At 36.4% G+C, this 19,191-nt stretch overlaps 1 protein-coding gene across 3 annotated transcripts in view; it reads left to right on the top strand.

The window, feature by feature from the left end:
- XPO1 (exportin 1) overlaps nucleotides 1-19,191 on the top strand; it is a 46,791-nt gene that overhangs the window by 8,422 nt on the left and 19,178 nt on the right. For all 3 annotated transcript variants that reach the window (XM_041755195.1, XM_041755197.1, XM_041755196.1), the window contains exons 3-4: nucleotides 794-895; nucleotides 4,383-4,455. In XM_041755195.1, coding sequence (XP_041611129.1) covers nucleotides 794-895; nucleotides 4,383-4,455 — 175 coding nt within the window. The remainder of the gene's footprint in view (nucleotides 1-793; nucleotides 896-4,382; nucleotides 4,456-19,191) is intronic.

The following is a 19,191-nucleotide window of genomic DNA, read 5'->3' as shown; positions in this document are numbered from 1 at the left end:
CACGGGGAGCCTGCTTCTTTCTCTCCCTTTCCCTCTCCCTCTGCCTGCCGCTTCCCCTGCTTGTGCTCTTTCGCTGTCTCTCTGTGTCAAATTGATAAAATATTTTTTTTTTAAAGATTTTATGAGGGACAGAGATACAGGCAGAGGGAGAAGCAGGCTCCATACTGGAAGCCCGATGTGGGACTCGATCTCAGGTCTCCAGGATCACACCCCAGGCTGCAGGCGGTGCTAAACCGCTGCGCCACCGGGGCTGCCCGATAAAATCTTTAAAAAGGAAAAAAAGGACTTTTTAAGGGGTTTCAGAGCCTTTTTTTTTTTTATATCTATGGGTATTTGAGGTTTGTGGCTTTACTTAGTCCTGGTTTTTATCAGTCTTCTCATGAAATAGGTTTTTATAGGTAAAGTTTGTTTGAGGTATCTTGGTAACTTCTAAGGCAAGGGATACCATTATATAATTTATCTAAGTATATGTGAATTTTTATATGTTGCCTTCACTTGATTGTAAGTGCTGAGACTCCTTTACATTAGAGAAGTCTTTGTTAACATCAGTTGAATTTAAGTGACATTTTGAGAATACCAAATAGTAGATGGCAAAAAAAAAAAACTTTTAAAGGGATACGTGTCCCGATAATGGATACGTTTATTTTTATATGGAATAATTATTTCTTGAGTATTTCAGAAAGTTAATATATAATCACAGCCCTATTTAGGATTTGTGTCTTGTTCAATACCATTTTAATAAATGATTAAAAAGAAAAAGTGAGCTTAAAATTATTTTTATATAACATTTTAGCAAAGAATGGCTCAAGAAGTACTGACACATTTAAAGGAGCATCCTGATGCGTGGACAAGAGTCGACACAATTTTGGAATTTTCACAGAATATGAACACGAAAGTAAGCAAGTGGTGGTTTTAAAATCCATTATTTCTTCTTTTCTTCCAGTCAAAAACTTTGAGGAAGGTATCTCATTTTTAGTATTAGCATTTGTTATCTGAAATTATTTAATATTGTTAACTTATTTCAAAATTTATTCTTACATAGAATTAATTCTTGCAAATAGTCCTAAGAATTATGAATGAAGTTTTGTAATTGGGACTAGTATGCAAGGTGGCTTTTTTGGTTGTTTTTTTTGTTTTTGTTTTTTTGTTTTTATAATATGTATACAGATCTAAGTAGCATAAATTCTGAATGTTATTCAGAGATGAAACATAACATCAGAGGAATTATTTTGGGCAAGTAATCAATATAATACAGGCTAGGCACCTCCAACACCAAGTGGTGTGGGCAGCATAAAACCCTGCTCCATGGTACCAATGCTTTTAATGGGACAGCACTCAGTTTTTATTTGCAATTGAAAAATGTTATAATTTGGGTCCTTTTTTCCTAGTTTGAACAGAAGGGTTGATCAAAATGTGTTTTGACTGTTTTAGGCTTGATGATTCACACTTCTCTTTAAACTGCCTTAAAGTAATAAAATACCATGCATGGCATTCTGTTTAATACACACAAGGTTTCCACTTGGTATACATTGTGTTAAAACAGAAAATAGCCATTTTCACATCTGTTTCTGAAATCAGACTGTATTAATTAACAGTTTTAAACTATTAATTAGTTTTGGCATCTTGTAAATTTTAGGGCAAAAATACAGTCCAGAACTTCCTCAAAGTGCTAACCTTAAGTAACATAATAGTGTTTGCCTGTTTGCTTGCCTGGTAAATTTTGCTTTTTATACTGACAGACATTACTAATGTTTAAGTTGATTTATCAACAGTATTTTTAAAAACTCAAATTTGTCTTGTGAAAAATGAGATGATTAGAGGAACAGAAAGAAAGCAACAGGTAAAGAATTCTTCAATTTACATAAATTACAAATGATTTGGTGCTAAATTTATGCACTATGACATTTGGCTTTTATGCAATCATTTTTTTTTCTTTAAAGATGTTAACACTACCTGATATTAATCATAATGTTCCATTATGTTGATTGCTTGTAATAGGAAGAAAAGGGGTGTCTTCCTGTGCAACTGACACAGCTAGGCTTTGACGGCAGGCCTCCACAAGGTCTACCCTTTTGATTCCCTTTAACTGAATTCTGTTCATCAATTGTTTTTGTTTCATGGGCGGTGGGAGGGGAAAGGGGAATTCAATGCATAAAAATAAGTATTTCTAAGGGCTCAGTAGAAATTTCTACCATAGGGATCATTTCATGCATTTATTTTTTCATTTAGTCTTTGCTGTTATCTGTCCCTCATCTTCATAACTCAGCAGTGGATTTCTCAAGTCCTGAGATGTAAAGCAGAAATGTAATTCATTCTTTATAGTGGTGTTTGGATTATTTGTGGATATTTCCAGAGTAGACATTTATCATTGGTCCTCAGATTTAGCTAGCACCTTAAGATTTTTTTTTTTTAAACAAAATACTCTTTGAAAAAATGTGAATTCTCTTCATATGTAGTCTTAATACCTAGGTGAGGTTGTGTTAGGTTGCGGTTTAGGGTATTATGAAGGTGATCTTTGTATTCCTTTGACTTATGGAAAGGTTTTTTTTTTTTTTTTTTTTAATGGAAAGCTTTTATTGGGTTTACTGCCTTAGCTGGTTTGGCAGAAAGGAAAATACGAATTGTATCTTCAGCAAGCTTATGATACCTTTTTACAGTTGGAGAAAGGACTAAAGGTTAGTAAATAGGTAATTTAGGTAACAAAGTATCAAACATAAAGGAAGCAGGGTAGTAGTGTAAGCTGAAAAACACTGGCTAAATAGGGTGAAGTTATCATTGAGGCTCTTGGTTCTTGAAGTGGTATATTTATGGTGGATTTTTAGTTTTTTAAAGATCTTTTAATTGGTGGAGAATTAATGAGGATATATATTCCATGTAGTAAGAAGTGTATTGTTTTGACTCAGTAAAACTAGTGTCATTTCATGTCTATAAAACTTAAGAAAGTTTTTAGAGTAGTGTGTTCTCAGAAGTTAATTTAAAATTTCAGTTAATCAAGAGACCTTTTTTTGCCTATTCTATTTTTCTGAGACTTAGACTTATAAAGGGGTTGTAAACGAACAGGTTAGAAAGTTTCAGTATTTACTGCTGATTATGAAACCCTTTAATGGTATGAAATTTGTAATTTCAGAATTTTGCTTTGGCTTTGTTTTTATTTTGGAAGTCTTTATAAGGAACGTTCTGCAAATGTAGGATTTTAGTGGAAATGGCAAAAAATTTTTTTAAGTATAAAATGTTGAAAGAAAACAGCAAAAATGTTTACTATTTGAGCACAATGTAGTTCGGGACAGTCTATATTGTGCTTTGGATAAAATGAGCATTCACATGATCCCTTTGGTTGAAATACTAATGCTCCTATTTTATTGTGTGATGACTAACCATTTTAAAGATGAACTCTTATTCTCAGCCAAAACTTGCAATCTGAGGTTCTGTGTATATATATGAATGAGTTTACCTTTCAGGTATTATAGCTCATTCTTCCCTAATTCAATCAATTGAAACATACCACAACAATTTTGTCCCTTTTCTTCCTCCTGTCTATCCACACTAATTGGTCATAGTAATAATTTTGGGTAGTAACTCCTATAGCATTATAAATTATTGTGAACGTTGTTGACTATTTAGAGTGAGTAATCAGCAGGAGGGACAAAATGGCTTGAAAGTGGTATCTGTATTTATTAACTTTCTCATATTTTTAGTTACGACTTTTATATTTAGGAAGGAATACCTGAAAGGTAAATACAGATTGCAACATGCGTTTGTATATTATTTTTGACTGTGCACAAAAGTTTATCTTTAAATTAGTAGAAATAGCAAATGTAAGGGTGGGATTAAAATTTAAAATTAAACCCGTGGGCTGTCTTGCTGCTCCTTAAGTAACACACCAGTGATGTTTGTAAACACTTTCTATAGAAAGTATCTGTGACAATACTTTAATACTTGGCCAAGAGCTTACAACTCCTAGAGGATGGTAGGAAGCTTGAGAGCATCCAAGCTGCTAAATTCTTAGGAGCCTGGTCGTGTTAAAGTACGTGAGCCTATGAGCAGTCATTTATGCTGTGAATTCATATTTGGCTGCTACTTTTCCTTCTACAGATAAGCCCATTTGGCTGCTTAAAGGGCTTTTTATTTGGTTCTTCCTCCTGGTGTGAGCATGTATAAACAGCAGGACGTTAAATAGAGTAGTAAACAATAAAATGAGGAAAATGCATGAAAACTCAGTATATGGGTGAATAGATCCTTGTTTAATATATGTAATTAAACTTGGTAGCATAATGTTTTTGAAACTTTAGATGTAAATGTGTGAATGTCTGTCCATTTGTGAATCCTAAAAGTTGCCAGTATTATAGCAATATATTCACATGTTTCTATTCTCCCATTTTCAGTATTATGGACTACAAATTTTGGAAAATGTGATAAAAACAAGGTGGAAGATTCTTCCAAGGAACCAGTGTGAAGGTAGGAAAATGTTTTAAATAATTGTAAATTCAGAATTTTACTATTTTGACATTTTTTATTATAGTTGAATATTGGGTGGGGGTGTTAAATCTTTAATAATTTATTATGCTCTGATGGAAATTACTGCTTTTAGAGCCTTTGTCATGTGGCAGGGCAGGTTCTATTTATATTTGGGGCAGGGGAGGCAAAAGGTTGTTCTTTGGGAGAGAGAGGAGACCAAAGTGGTCAAACTGTTCACAATAAAAGCTGTGGTGAAACAATATCAATTAGGACTATGACTAAAGTGGATGAAATTTTGTTATATATTCTTATCTGTGGTTTTAAGTTTGCCAAACAGTAATCGATGAGTGATAAGTATCGTAGCACATTAAATAGTACATAAATTTAACAGAGCAAAGGAAAAACAAGGTTTTAAAAATCACAAAACTTGGGGCTCCTGGGTGGATCAGTCTGTTAAGCGTCCGACTCTTGATCTCCACTTAGGTCTTGATCTCAGGGTTGTGAGTTCCAGCCCTGAGTTGGGGCGCATAGGGCAAGGAGCCTGCTTAAAAACAAAAAAAATCACAAAGCTTTACCTTTGGAAATTCTGGGGCTACTTTAGAAGAAACCAACTTTTAGATCAGGGGAAGAAAATGAAGATGTGCTGGTGCCTGTTGTCATAATGAACTTTTACTCTTTAACTATCTCAACTAGTTTAAGAAACTTAGAACAAGCATAGTGTCTTGGAGTATATTGATGCAGTTACTTACTGTTTTCACATTCTATATTACCTACTTTATATCACTTGTTTGTTTAATCTCTGAAAAATACATAAACATAAGCCTGGTCTTACATGTTACTATGGGTAGCCGTTTTTGTTTTCCTTTTAAGTTTGTATTAAAATAGGTCTCCTTTATTTGACTGTTGGTCTTCATTATGTCTTTCACTTGCTTTCTCATGTCATCTTTATGGTGGGAAAGTGACCTGGATTTACTCAGCTAGTCTTTATCTAGAAAGTTGGTATCTTTTTAGCATGTTTAGAGGTGAATAAGACAGTTTTTAATGGCAATATCCTTCCTGTACCATAAACCATAGAATAAGAATGACAGTACAGGGGGAAGTAGTGCCTCCAAAAAAGGTTCCTATTTAAATGTTTGATTTTGGGTTGAAACGTTCTAGATGATGTTGTGTGACCTCTTAAGGTAATGAGTACAGTTTGGCTGTGTGGCCCAAATAGATCCTCCTTATTTTGCCATTGCTCTTTAGGGATCTTAGGTGCGGCTCTTGTTCCTCAGCTGCTGTTGGTTAAGTCTCTTGTTTCTAAACACCTAGACCCCTGCCTCTTCTCACATAACGGTTGTACTAGATGGCCCTGCAACATTTTTTCCGGCTTTAAAAAGGTTTAAAATCATACTGGCTTATCAAAGTTATGGGTTCTATTTGTTACTAACGGTCTCCCTGAGGATTTGACATTTTTAGCTTTCTACACAAATGGGAGTTGTATGTATTGGTTTTTATCCTAAAGACATAGTAGCTTTCATATTTATGCATAAGTATCAAATGTACACATACTCCAGGGTACATAAGACTTTTGAAAAATGTATCATGTTTGAAAAAACTGGAGAGTGGTGGTGGTTATTCTGCCTGACTTAAAAAAGAGTTCTGTTTCACGCCTGTGTTCCTGTTCTGTGTTAGTGAGACACTTCTTTCTCTGCAAACAGTACAGTTGGCCCCTGAACAGCATAGGGGTCGGGGTACCACTACCACCACCACTCCCGTGCAGTTGGAAATCCATATATAACTTCCGACTCCCCAAAATAGAACTAAGAACCTGCTGTTGACTGGAAGCCTCACTATTGACCGTTGATGAGCACTTGTTTTGTATATGCTATGTATTACATACTATATCCTTATGTAACATAACATTTCTGGAGAAAAGGATGTTATTGAGAAAATTGAAGAGAATATACATTTACAATACTGTATATATATTTTAATGCAAGATGAGTGGATCTGTCCAGTTAAAGTCTGTGTTGCTCAAACACCTGTATCTATAAAAAGATTTATCAGAGTCACCTTTTCACAAGTGTTTGTCCTCAAGACTAGTAATAAGATTAAGTGTGGTATAAACTTTCTAAAAGTACCTGAGTTACTTTACTGCTCATATAATGGTTACCATTGTCAGTGAGATCATTATATGGAGGAAGAAGTGTGGTATAACTTCTAGGATCTGTCACAGGCTTATTAGAGGAGCATGTAAGGGGCACCAGGGTGGCTCAGTTGGTTAAGCGTCCAGTTCTTGATACCGGCCGGCTGAGGTCATGATCCTCAGGGTCTTCTTGTCCCTCTCCCTATGCTCCTCCCCCCTCACTGTGCGTATATTCTCTCGCTCTCTGTCAAATAAAATCTTTTTGAAAAGGAAGAACGTGTAAAATGTCTCCCAGAGAATGTTTGTGAACTCTAGATTTAGACAACCATAGCCTTGCACGATGTATTAGTAATTTGTATTTTTAAGATAAAAAATACAGTGCTGTATTAATTTGTAATCATTTTCAACATTGTCAATTCTGAGGGGCTTCTCTAAATCTTAAGATTTTGTATCTCACAAAATACACTCACATTTCTGCATGTTACTTTTCCTTCCTCTTTAAGGTATTGGGAGTAAATTTGTACAACCCACAAAAATAGTGTATATAGTTTTTTGGTCTGTAACTCAGAACTGTTGTCTCCGTTTAACTATTCCTTGTCCAACTTCCTTAGCATATATATTTATTTGCTTGGTAACATACATTGTGTATCTGCTTTGTAGAAAGCGGTAGTAGGAATTAAGAGGGTAAATATATCCCTATATCAAAGTGGGAAATAATACACGTATGGAGAAAAAAGGTTAAATTAGGTATATATAGTGAGTGCTACTCTTGTTAAAAGAAGGGAATAATGATCACGTTGGGCCCTTGAAATGAACTCCTTTATGCAAATGGGAGTGCTAGATGTATTTTAAAGGTAGAATAGGTTTGACCAATATCTTAAGTTATTTAAGATAAATAACTTAAATCTTTTCCAATCTAGCGTTCTTTTAATCTACCTTCAGGTTCTTGTCCATAAGTATATGTTAGATTTTCTCCTTTCCTTTTTCTTTTTTCTTTTTCTTTTTCTTTTTCTTTTTTTTCTTTCTTATAATGGCATTAGCAGTTTTCCCTTTAGTCTAAGGCATTCTGCCAGGAAAATCCCTGACAATTCTAGACTGAGATAGATGTTTATTTCTCTTAGTGTATCCTGTTCCGGTGGATCACGAATGAAATTTCAAAAGGCAGAATACACAACAGATAAAAATTAGCCAAGTAAAAGTGTTTCAGAAACATTAAATTAGGGACGCTTGGATAGCTCAGCGGTTTAGCGCCATTTAGCGCCGCCTTCAGCCCAGGGCTTGATCCTGGAGCCCCGGGATGGAGTCCCATGTCAGGCTCTCCGTGGGGAGCCTGCTTCTCCCTCTGCCTGTGTCTCTGCCTCTCTTTATTCGTGTCTCTCATGAATTAATAAATAAAATCTTTTAAAAGATAAAGTTAGATTTTAATTTTTAAAAAGGGAGATAGAGTCTCATAATCTAACGTCTAACAAATTTAGATTTATGTAACATAAAATTGACTAAATTTCTCTGGTTTTTATTATTTTGCTTTAGGCTAGGAAAGTATTTACATTTGATGTTTTCCCTCCTCCTCACCATAGCGTTTTACACACGTGTCTGTCATTCCCCTACCCCCAAATAAATAAGCTTAATGATGTCAGGGATCCAAGAATGTTGATTACATATCCCCCCTCTTTTAAGATTTTATTCAGTTATTTATTTGAGAGAGCAAGCACAAGCAGAGTGGGGTGGGGGGAGGGCAGAGGGAGAGGAAGAGGCAGGCTCCTGCCAAGGAAAGAGTCCGGTGCCGGGCTGGATCCCAGCACCCTGGAATCATGACCTGACCCAAAGGCAGATGCCCAACTAACTGAGCCACCCAGGTGCCCCTGCTGAATGCATTCTTATGCTTGGTATATAATTACTCCATGAATCATTGCTGTTAGTGTTCCCCAATTTACTTCATTCCTCTACTTCAAGGGCCTAATAAGTTCCCTAATACTTTTGCTTGTGCATATATGTAAATTATGTTTACATAAAATATCTAGTTTTCTCTGTATTTCTGGGTCTATTTCTGCCTTTTTTTTTTTTTTTTTTTTTTTTTTTTAGTTTTTAGATGCCACATATAAGTAAAATGGTATGTTGTCTTTTTACTGTCTCACTTTATTCACTTAGCATTTTATCTTCAAGAACTCATTCTTTTTGTACTATTGTGTGTATGTGTCCCCACATTTTTTTTTCCATTCACCTGTCGGTGGACACTTTAGGTTGCTTCCGTATCTTGGCTATTGTAAATAATGCTACAGTAAACAATAGGGGTACATAGATCTTTGTGAATCGTGTTTTCATTTTGAGTAAATACCCAATGGTGGAATAATGGGATCATATGGGATTTATAATTTTTTGAGGAATCTCCACACTTTTCTACAGTGGCTGCACCAGTTTACCTTCCCATCAGGGGTGCAGGAGGATTCCTTTTTCTCCGTATCCTTGCCAACACTGCTTAGTTCTTGTCCATTCTGACAGATGTAAGATGATCTCATTGTGGTTTTGGTTTGCATTTCCCTGATGATTAGTGATGTTGAGTATCTTTAAATGTGTCTGTTTGCTATTTGTCTTCTTTGGAAAATGTCTATTCAAGTCCTCTGCCCATTTTTAATCAGATTCTTTGGGTTTTATTTTTTGATGTTGAGTTGTATAAATTTTTTATGGGTTTTTTTGATATCCGTTATTGGATATATCATTGCAAATATCTTTTGCCATTCAATAGGTTATCTTGTTTTGTTGATGTTTTCCTTGGTGTGTGCAAAAGCCTTTTATTTTGATGTAGTCCCAATAGTTTTTGCTTTTGTTTCATTTGCCTGAGGAGACATATCTAAAAAACGTTGTTAATGTCAAAGTTCAAGAGAATAGTTGCCTGTGTTTTCTAGGAGTTTAAACAGGTTCAAGTCTTATGGTTAGGTTTTCAATCTATCTTGAATTTATATTTGTGTATTGTAATAAAGTGGTCCAATTTCATTCTTCTGGATATAGCTGCCCAGATTTCCCAGCACCATTCATTGAGGAGATTGTGTGTTTCCCCATTGTATATTCTTGCTACTTTTGTCATAGATAAATTGACCAAATAAGGGCAGCCCCCGTGGCACAGTGGTTTGGTGCCGCCTGCAGCCTGGGGTGTGATCCTGGAGACCCGGGATCGAGTCCCACGTCGGGCTCCCTGCATGGAGCCTGCTTCTCCCTCTGTCTGTGTCTCTGCCCCTCTCTCTGTGTTTATGAATAAATAAATAAAATCTTTTAAAAATTTTTTGACCAAATAAGCATGGATTTATTTCTGGGCTCTCTGTTCTGTTCCATTGATCTATGTTGAAGGGGAAATTTTAATACTTGGAATAGAATAATTTCCAAATAGGGACTGGTTGTTAGTCACCGAAGTGATTATAGGTGTACACTAGGACTGTCAGTGATGTTGATTCTGTCTTGGCTGCACATCAGCCTTATCTAGCTAGTCCCTCTCCCTTTTTAAAAATAATTTTTGAACTTCAGGTAGAAAATTCAAATGATAAAGAAGGAGGCAGCCCCTTTGATCGTCCCTGGAAAAAAAATTTATTTGTATAAATGTAGCCTTTTGTTTTGTTTTTTAAACCAAAGGATCATGATTTAATCTGTTAAGATGTATCGCTAATGGTTCATTTCATTTCATGAGACAGATGAGAACTTGCTGATATTGAGAAGAGGAATGGTGAATTTATGAACAGTCCAAAGTAATAAGTCATAATTGAACATTATGAAAGTTTGGGTGCTTAAAGGTAGTTGGGCAGTTAAAGTTTGAGTTATGCATGTTCTCTGTTTTCATTTGGAACATTGGTAAACCAAAAATTGATTACCCGTAAGGTTTTACTCAGTGTTTTATTAGTGTGATGTTGTATAAGATACTTTTAATTCTCTGAATCTTGACTGCCTTGCAACCTTACTGGGATGTGATAGAAGAGATAGTGTATATAAAGCCTTGTGCACTTCTGAGTGCTAAGTATGAATAAACACAGAATTCATGTTGCCTGTCACTTTCCACAGAAATATCTTCATTTCCCCAAATAACCATGTACTCCTCTCAAATCACCTTGAAATTTCTGCTGTAGCTTCCTAACTGGGGTCCTTAATATCTATGTTTTTGTGTCCCTGATATTCACCATGAAGGATTTGGCATGGTATTTTTGTTTTTTTCAAAGGGATTTAATGCAAGGAATTGACGGGTTTGATAAGGCCAAGAGAAGGCCATTGATGTTAGTAAATGCAGGAGGCAGATACTAACCTTAGGGCTGGGGGAACAAAAGGAAAGAAAGGGTTGCCAGAAGCTGGAAGGTGTATAACTGTACAATTTGATGAGTTTTCACTTAAACATGTACCCATGATACCACGACTGTAATCAAGTTATTCACCTTTGTGATTGCCTTTGCCTTTTCTTTTACCCTTCCTCCTCCCCAATCATTCTGTCATTCATTGGATTAGCTGGAGTAGAATGGCTGGATCATGCAGGACATGTGTGTTTAACTGCCAAACTACTTTCCAAAATGATTGTATCATTTTACATTCTCACTAGCAGCACAGTTGACCTGTAAACAGTGTATAAGGGGTTAGGGGAACTAACCCCCTGGCAATCACAAATCCATGTAAAACTTTTGACTTCCCCAGTATTTAATCACTGATAGTCTACTGTTGACTGGAAGCCTCACCTATAACAGTTGATGAAGGGACGCCAGGTGGTACAGTGGTTTGGCACCTGCCTTTAGCCCAGGGTGTGATCTTGGAGACCCGGGATTGAGTCCCACATGGGGCTCCCTGCATGGAGCCTGCTTCTCCCTCTGCCTGTGTCTCTGCCTCTCTATTTCTTATGAATAAATAAATAGAATCTTAAAAAAAAAAAAACAGGTGATGAACACATTATGTATGTTATATGTGTTTTATATTCTTTTTTTTTTTTTTAAGACTTTATCCATTCATGAGAGACGGCGGGGGTGGGGGGCAGAGACACAGGCAGAGAGAGAGAAGCAGTAGTGTAGTAAGATATATCTTAGATAGGTATATTTTAGTGTCTATCTTTCTGTTGATCAGTGTTGGTGTTTTAAATGGATAGATTTTGCAATAAACATTTGGCAGGAGAAAAGAACCTTACTGTCATTCAGAATGGCTTTGATGGAAGAATGTACCAAATAAGTGGATCTGTGCTATTAAAACCTGTTATTCAAGGGTCAACTGTAATTATTGAATCTTTAATAAAAGTTCTTTAGTCATGAAATATACATGACAGTATTTGCCATTTTAAGTGTATAGTTCATTGTCAAATACATTCACAGTATTGTACAACCATTATCACTATCTCCAAAATTTTTTCATTATCCCAAATTGAAATAGTACCCATAAAACATTAACTCTCCCATTATACTGTCTCCCCAGTCTCTGTTAACCACTATTAAACACGTTCTATCTCTGTGAATTTGCCTGTTCTAAGTAACTCATGGATGTGCAGTCTTAACAGTATTGTTTTTGTGTCCAGTTAATATCACTTAGCATATGTTTCCAAGGTTCATCCATGTTGTAGCCTTCAGTAGCATCTGAATTTCATTTTGTAAATGGCTGAGTATTCCATTGTCTACCATGGTTTGCTTACCGATTTATCTGTAGGTGGACATTTGAGTTTCCACCTTTTGCCTATTACAATGATGCTATAAACTTAAGAAAATTTTAATTCCTGTGTATCTTTTACACTTGTTTGGTATTTGAGGCCATAAGAGTGATGATGGCTTATTCCTCTTAAAATCAGTAACCATGTAGGTGATAAATTACAATTTGGTTCTAGCTTATTTGTGTAAGCTCTATGTTAAGAATTCCTGCTCCTTAGTTGATTTTAGCTTTTTGTCTCTCATTTTGCTGTTCTGAAATATTTCATTAAGTAAGGAGTAGGAACCATACTCTGGATTCATCTGGACAAGAAAGTGTAAAGTAAATAGGTATATTATAGTGCCTACCTTTCTGTTGATCAGTATTGATGTTTTATTTTATTTTTATTTTTTAAAGATTTTATTTATTCATGAGAGACACAGAGGCAGAGGAAGAAACAGGCTCCCCATGGGGACCCTGATGTGGGACTCGATCCCGAAACTCCAGGATCATGACCTGAGCCAAAGAAAGGCTCAGCCGCCGAGCCACCCAGGTGTCTTAGTGTTGGTGTTTTTTTTTTTGTTTTGTTTTTTGTTTATGATAGTCACAGAGAGAGAAAGAGAGAGAGAGAGAGGCAGAGACATAGGCAGAGGGAGAAGCAGGCTCCATGCACTGGGAGCCTGATGTGGGATTTGATCCCGGGTCTCCAGGATTGCGCCCTGGGCCAAAGGCAGGCGCCAAACTGCTGCGCCAAACTGCTGCGCCACCCAGGGATCCCAGTGTTGGTGTTTTAAATGGATAGATTTTTTGCAATAAACATTTGGCAGGAGAAAAGAACCTTACTGTCATTCAGAATGGCTTTGATGGAAGAATGTACCAAATTTGCATTGTTAGAGCTTAAGAGTGTTAAATATTTAAAGTTGAATTGGATGGGCCCATGACTCAGTCAGTAGAACAAATAACTCTTAATCTGAGATTTGTTTTTGAGGCCTGCGTTGTAAGTAGATTTTACTTCAGAAAAATAATAAGGGTACCTGGGTGGGTCATTTGGAAGAGCATGATCTCAGGGTTGTGGGTTTGAGCCCCACATTGGATGCAGAGATCCCTAACTATGAATAAATTTTAAAAACTTAAAGTAGATTTGGATACTTAAGTATTGCACAAAGGTTGGAACTGGAATGAACTCAGTTTTGTCTGTAGTTTTACTTGACGTTGCATTTTCTCTAGTGCATGAAAATCAGCCACTCTGAAAGAGGAATCAGAATAGAATGTGCAACTTTTTTTATTTAATGTATTTTATAATCTGTCTCAGGATGCAATTTTTTTAGTAGGTAGAATCTGGTATTTGTTTCCAGTTACTACTTCATGGCAATCTCACTGACCAGATAGGATGGTAAGGGTACAACCTTATGATTAAAATATTGAAAAATAGGGCTTCTGGGATACCTGGGTGTGGCTCAGTCAGTTATGTGTCAGACTCCATTCACCTCTGGTCATGATTTCAGAGTTGCAGGATCTAGCCCGCGTGGGGCTTTGGGCTGTGTGCTCAACATGCAGTGTACATGTTCCTCTCCCAATATTCCTCCCTGTGCCCCAAATAAATAAAATCTTTTTTTTAAATGTAGGGGTTTTGCTTCCATGGGAATATCGCTCCATCAGGAAGTGTAGCATTTTAAAGGGTTTTAGTGAGGAACATTTGGTGGCTCATTCAGTTAAGAATCTAACTCTTGATCTCAGAGTGGTCAGTTTAAGCCCCTCATTGGGCTCCATGCTGGGTGTGGAGCCTAGTTTAAAAAACGCAAAAAACTAAACCATTTATAAGGTATTTTTGTGAACCCTTTATGAAAATTAGGTTTGGTAATGCATTTCTTTTACTCTTTCATCAAGTATCACTTTTTAGAAGGTGTTCCTAGGGGATAAGATTATTGCTGAGAAAATAATTTGCAAGATGATGGGACAGCCTGGGTGGCTCAACGGTTTAGCCTCACCTTTATCCCAGGGTGTGATCTTGGAGATTCAGGATCAAGTCCCACCCACATCGGGCTCCCTTCATGGAGCCTGCTTCTCCCTCTGCCGTCTCTGTCTCTGTCTCTGTCTCTCTCTCTCTCTCTCTCTTTGTCTCTGTCTCTCATGAATAAATAAATAAAATCTTAAAAAAAGACTTGGCAACATGATGGGTAATTTCTAAGGCAGGACGGAGTTTGTTATTTATTTATATGGATGGGGCTTATTTTAATCAAACCTTTTCAGCTAGCTAAAGTTGACGCTATCCAATTACTAAGTTTATGTTGATTATTTGACATTGCTCTCTTAGTTGGACTGTCAAAGACATTTTTCTTGATCTTGAGAAAATAGATTATAAAAGATAAATGCATAAGCTCTGAGATTTGGAAAAATTACATGTTAAAATCTGCCTTCCCATGACTTGTTAGACTTTTTTTTATACTAGTGTATGTTAAAGAAATTGTACATGGCTGGTTTAAAAAAATTTCTTTAAGGGTTTATTTATTTGAGAGAGAGCATGTACACACAAGTTGGGAGAGGGGCAGAAGGAGGACAAGCAGACTCCCTGCTGAGCAGGGAGTCCAAAGCAGGGTGCCATCCCATGGCCCTCAGATGTGGCCTGAGCCAAAATCAAGAGTCAGATGCTCAACTGAGCTACCTGCACACTCTATGCTTTTTTTTAATAGCTAATAGCATCTTTATTTTTTATATCACTTTTTTAAAGATTTTATTTATGTATTCATGATAGACAGATAGGCAGAGAGAGAGAGAGAGAGAGAGGCAGAGACACAAGCAGAGGGAGAAGCAGGCTCCGTGCCAGGAGCCTGACGCGGGACTCGATCTCGGGACTCCAGGATTGCGCCCTGGGCCAAAGGCAGGCGCCAAACCGCTGAGCCACCCAGGGATCCCCTTATATCACTTTTCAATAAGTTGAAGGTTAATTAAAGCTTTTGAGGTGACTTTTTGTTCAAATTGAGAAGAACAGGATGAGGAGGCTACATATAAAAGATATTGAGGTGCCTAGGTGGCTCAGTTGCTTAAGTGTCGGACTCTTGATTTCAGCTCCAAGTCATCTCAGGGTTGAGATACTGAGCTGCACTGGGCTCCGATCCTGCGTGAGATTCTCTTAACCTCCCTCTGTTCCTCCCTGTGCTCTTGGTGGTGCGCGCACATGCTCACACACACTCACTCTCTCTTTGAACATAGTTAAGTGAGGGGCACCTGACTGGCTCAGTTGGTAGAACATATGAGTCTTGATTTTAGTATTGAGTTTGGACTCCCCCCACCCACCCACCCATGTTCAGTATAGAGATTATATATAAGAACTAAATTTTTAAAAAATGTTAATGATTTTATGAATCCTTTGAAAAGCTTGATGATTGAGCAACAAGAACTTGCAATGTTTCTGATTAAATAAAAAAAATTTTAAATCTTTATGTATATGTACGTGTCAAATTTTCTTGATTCCCAAAGAGGAGCTTAGAAAGCTACTGGAAGAAATATCCTAGGGGCGCTTGGGTGGCTCAGTTAAATATCCAAATTCTTGATTTTGGCTCAGGTTATGATCTCGGGACCCCCATGCTGGGCACTACACTGGGCCTGGTGCCTGCTTAGGATTCTTTCTCTTGCTCACCCTTTGTCCCTCCATCCTCTCTCCCTCTGAAAAAGAAAAAATATTTCAGCTTCTTCACTTACACTTTTAGAATAGTAGGAAACCAATAAATTCATTTTAATTTTTACAGATTGTAATGTTTTAATGACTTATTTAGGTAGTACATTGTTTTAAGAAATTTATTTGAATGTCACTGTTAAGTCTCAAAAGCTGAGCTTTTCCTGCTGCTTCTACACATTTGGCTTTTCTTCCCTGATAAGCATGACTCTTGTGTATTTTCTCTTTTTTTCTTAAAATGTAAAACTGTTCTTAATTGAGCTGCTCTAATCTTTTAAATTTTGGGTAATCCATGGGAGAGGATTTGGGAAAGAAGTTAAAGTACTTACTGACCTAAACTTTGTACTAGGTCTAGACATTTTTATGTGCCGTAGTACTTGATTAGAAAAGGTGTTGTTCCAGTGTTCTGAAGGGACTGAAGTACAATCATTGTAGAGTGACATTAAATTAAGATTGTATGGTCTATGGGAAGCTTCCTTTTCTTATTATTTCACTTTTTCCCTGTTTTCATCTTTTACCCTTTGCTCCATCTACAGGAGAACCTCAGAGCCTCTGAAAAGAGAGGGAGAAGATACTTAATTGATTTAATTGGTAACAGAAGAGTTGACAGATCTCTGATCCTATTTTCATGTTCTCTGAGGCTGAGAAAGGCCTCCAAATATATATTTCAACTAGAGGCAGCAATAGTAGTTTTAGACATTGTCCTCATTCCTAATGACAGATAAGAAGAAAACTACTGGGATCCCTGGGTGGCGCAGCGGTTTGGCGCCTGCCTTTGGCCCAGGGCGCGATCCTGGAGACCCAGGATCGAATCCCACGTCAGGCTCCTGGTGCATGGAGCCTGCTTCTCCCTCTGCCTGTGTCTCTGCCCCTCTCTCTCTCTCTCTCTCTCTCTCTCTGTGGCTATCATAAATAAATAAAAATTAAAAAAAAAAAAAAAGAAGAAAACTACTAAATCTCTCATGGCTATATGTTTCCCATGTTAAAAGGTTTCAGAGGGATTTCTTATTACTGTTTTTTTTTTCTTTCTTAGAACTGCCATTTCCTCAATTTTTTAAAGAGGCCTTAGTGATAGTAATTTATGTGTAAAGAACAGAAGGGCAAACCATACTAGAATTCTGTTTTGGTTAAATATTTTAGATACTCTTGATATGTGGGATTGTTTTGTGGGCTACCCTAAATAATTGGTATAATTTAGCTTTTTAAAAAAAATTATAGTTGTCATAATATTAATTTTAGGTATACAGAAGCTTTCTTTTAAAATTTGATTCGGAGATCTTTGGGTGCCTCAGCAGTTTGGCACCTGCCTTTGGCCCAGGGCGTGATCCTCGAGTCCTGGGATCGAGTCCCATATCAGGCTCCCTGCATGGAGCCTGCTTTTCCCTCCTATGTCTGCCTCTGTCTCTGTGCCACTCGTGAATAAATAAATAAAATCTTAAAAATAAATACATTTGATTTTCCTAATTGTTTCCCTTTTTACTGTCTTACTAAAACTAGACCTGATTTTTGTGTTCACAAAGTCTCTTCATTTGAAATAATTTCAGTTAGAAGTGTTGCCCCAAAAATATAGAATGCACACCTTTTAGCTTATTCTAATATTAACAACTTCTACAAGCAGAATAAAGTTATCAAAGCCGTAAGACAAACATTGGTCAGTACTATTAACTGTGGACATTAATTCAGATTTCACAAGTTTTCTGTCTAATGTCCCTTTTCTGTTTTACTGTTTGGTTAGTTGGGTCATTTTAGTCTCCTAATCTATGACAGTTTTTAATCCTTACTTGATAGGTCTTGGACACTTTTGATGAGTTCTGGTCAGTAAGTTTTGTTGAGTGTATTTCAATTTAGGTTTGTCTGCTTTCTCATGATTTTTTTGGCAAGATACCACAACATGTGATGTCTTCAGTCCACCATGACACAGTGCAAATGATACCAGTACATTTAATTATTCATTTATTAGCGTTTATTAGCTGGTGGTTCCTGCCGCTTTTCTGGTTACAGAATTAATGTTTTTTTCGTCAGATCTTGGGAAGTAATTTGACTACACTGGTATCTTATTTCTTCTGAAAGATTTAGCCATTCTCCTTAGCCGTTCATTGGTGGTTTCTCATTTGTAACATTTAGTATTGCGGTTTTTGCCTAGTAGAACTGTTAAAAATGTAAATGACCTAGTTTAAAATTGGATGGTATGTAAAAACCAGTTAAATTTTTGGCACCTAGCAGTTTTTCAAGTGTCTTAAACTATGAATATTGATACTTGACATTACATTTTTCCATTGATTGATAGCCCTCATGTGACATTATTACACTAATAAAGTTTTTCCATAGTAAAGAAATTATCTTCATAATTAATGGTTTTAAATGTTTAGTTATTTGAAATATATGAAAGGAAATGAGTAGTTTTGCTATAATTCCTATTTGAAGTACAAATGAAAGGGAATAAATTTACTACTTTAACTCAGGATTAAGGTAGTTTTACAATCAAATCAGCATTTTATTGCATTTGTAATATATATATATATACACACACACACTTGGTAAATTTCTTAGCAAATCCCTCCTCCATGAAAATTTGAATCCAGAGTTCCAGATTTATTGGATCAGGCTTAGGGGACATAGTTCCAGAAAGTCTTAGCTGTATTTTCAGAAATCAGATTGCTCTGAAAGAAGATCATCATAGATCATTTGGTAGCTAATTAAACAAATGTGAGACCAATCTTTATTTTATATAGTAATATTTATTTTGGGATCCTACTTCTCAAACTCCTCGGGTATGTTAATGTGGGTTTACAGTATAACTTTAAAACTTAGGGGACCAGGGTGCTTGGGTGGCTCAGTTGTTTCAGCATTTGACTCATTAAAGATTTTATCTACTTACAAGAGAAAAGGAGCGTGCCTGAGGAGGAGAAAGAATCTCAGATTCCTGTTCTGAGTCTGGAGCCTGATTCTGAGTGTGGTGCTTGCTTAAAATTCTCTCCCTTTATTTGCCCCCCCCCCCCCAAATAAGTAAAGAATAGGTTTTATTAAGATATTCTTTAAGTAAATAACATTAGAAACCAAGCTTTCTCCTTAACCCTTCTTCCATATTGTAGTGGAGGACTAGTTAAAAGTCGTATTTCCAGGATTACGTTAATGTTGTAACATCTGATCTTGATATAGAAATATTTTACATGAACTTTATAGTGCTTACAAAATTACATCTTCAGGGGTTTTGTCGTTTTAACCCTTTAAAATAAATTTTTGTGTGTGTTAAATAAATGAACAACATACTAGTCCCTTGTATTTTTTTTTTATTTAAAAAATTGTG

The sequence above is a fragment of the Vulpes lagopus genome, chromosome 5 (genome assembly GCF_018345385.1).
Source record: "Vulpes lagopus strain Blue_001 chromosome 5, ASM1834538v1, whole genome shotgun sequence".
Classification (NCBI taxonomy): domain Eukaryota; kingdom Metazoa; phylum Chordata; class Mammalia; order Carnivora; family Canidae; genus Vulpes; species Vulpes lagopus.
Note: the sequence above shows the minus strand (reverse complement) of the source record. Positions and strands in the feature narration are given on the sequence as shown.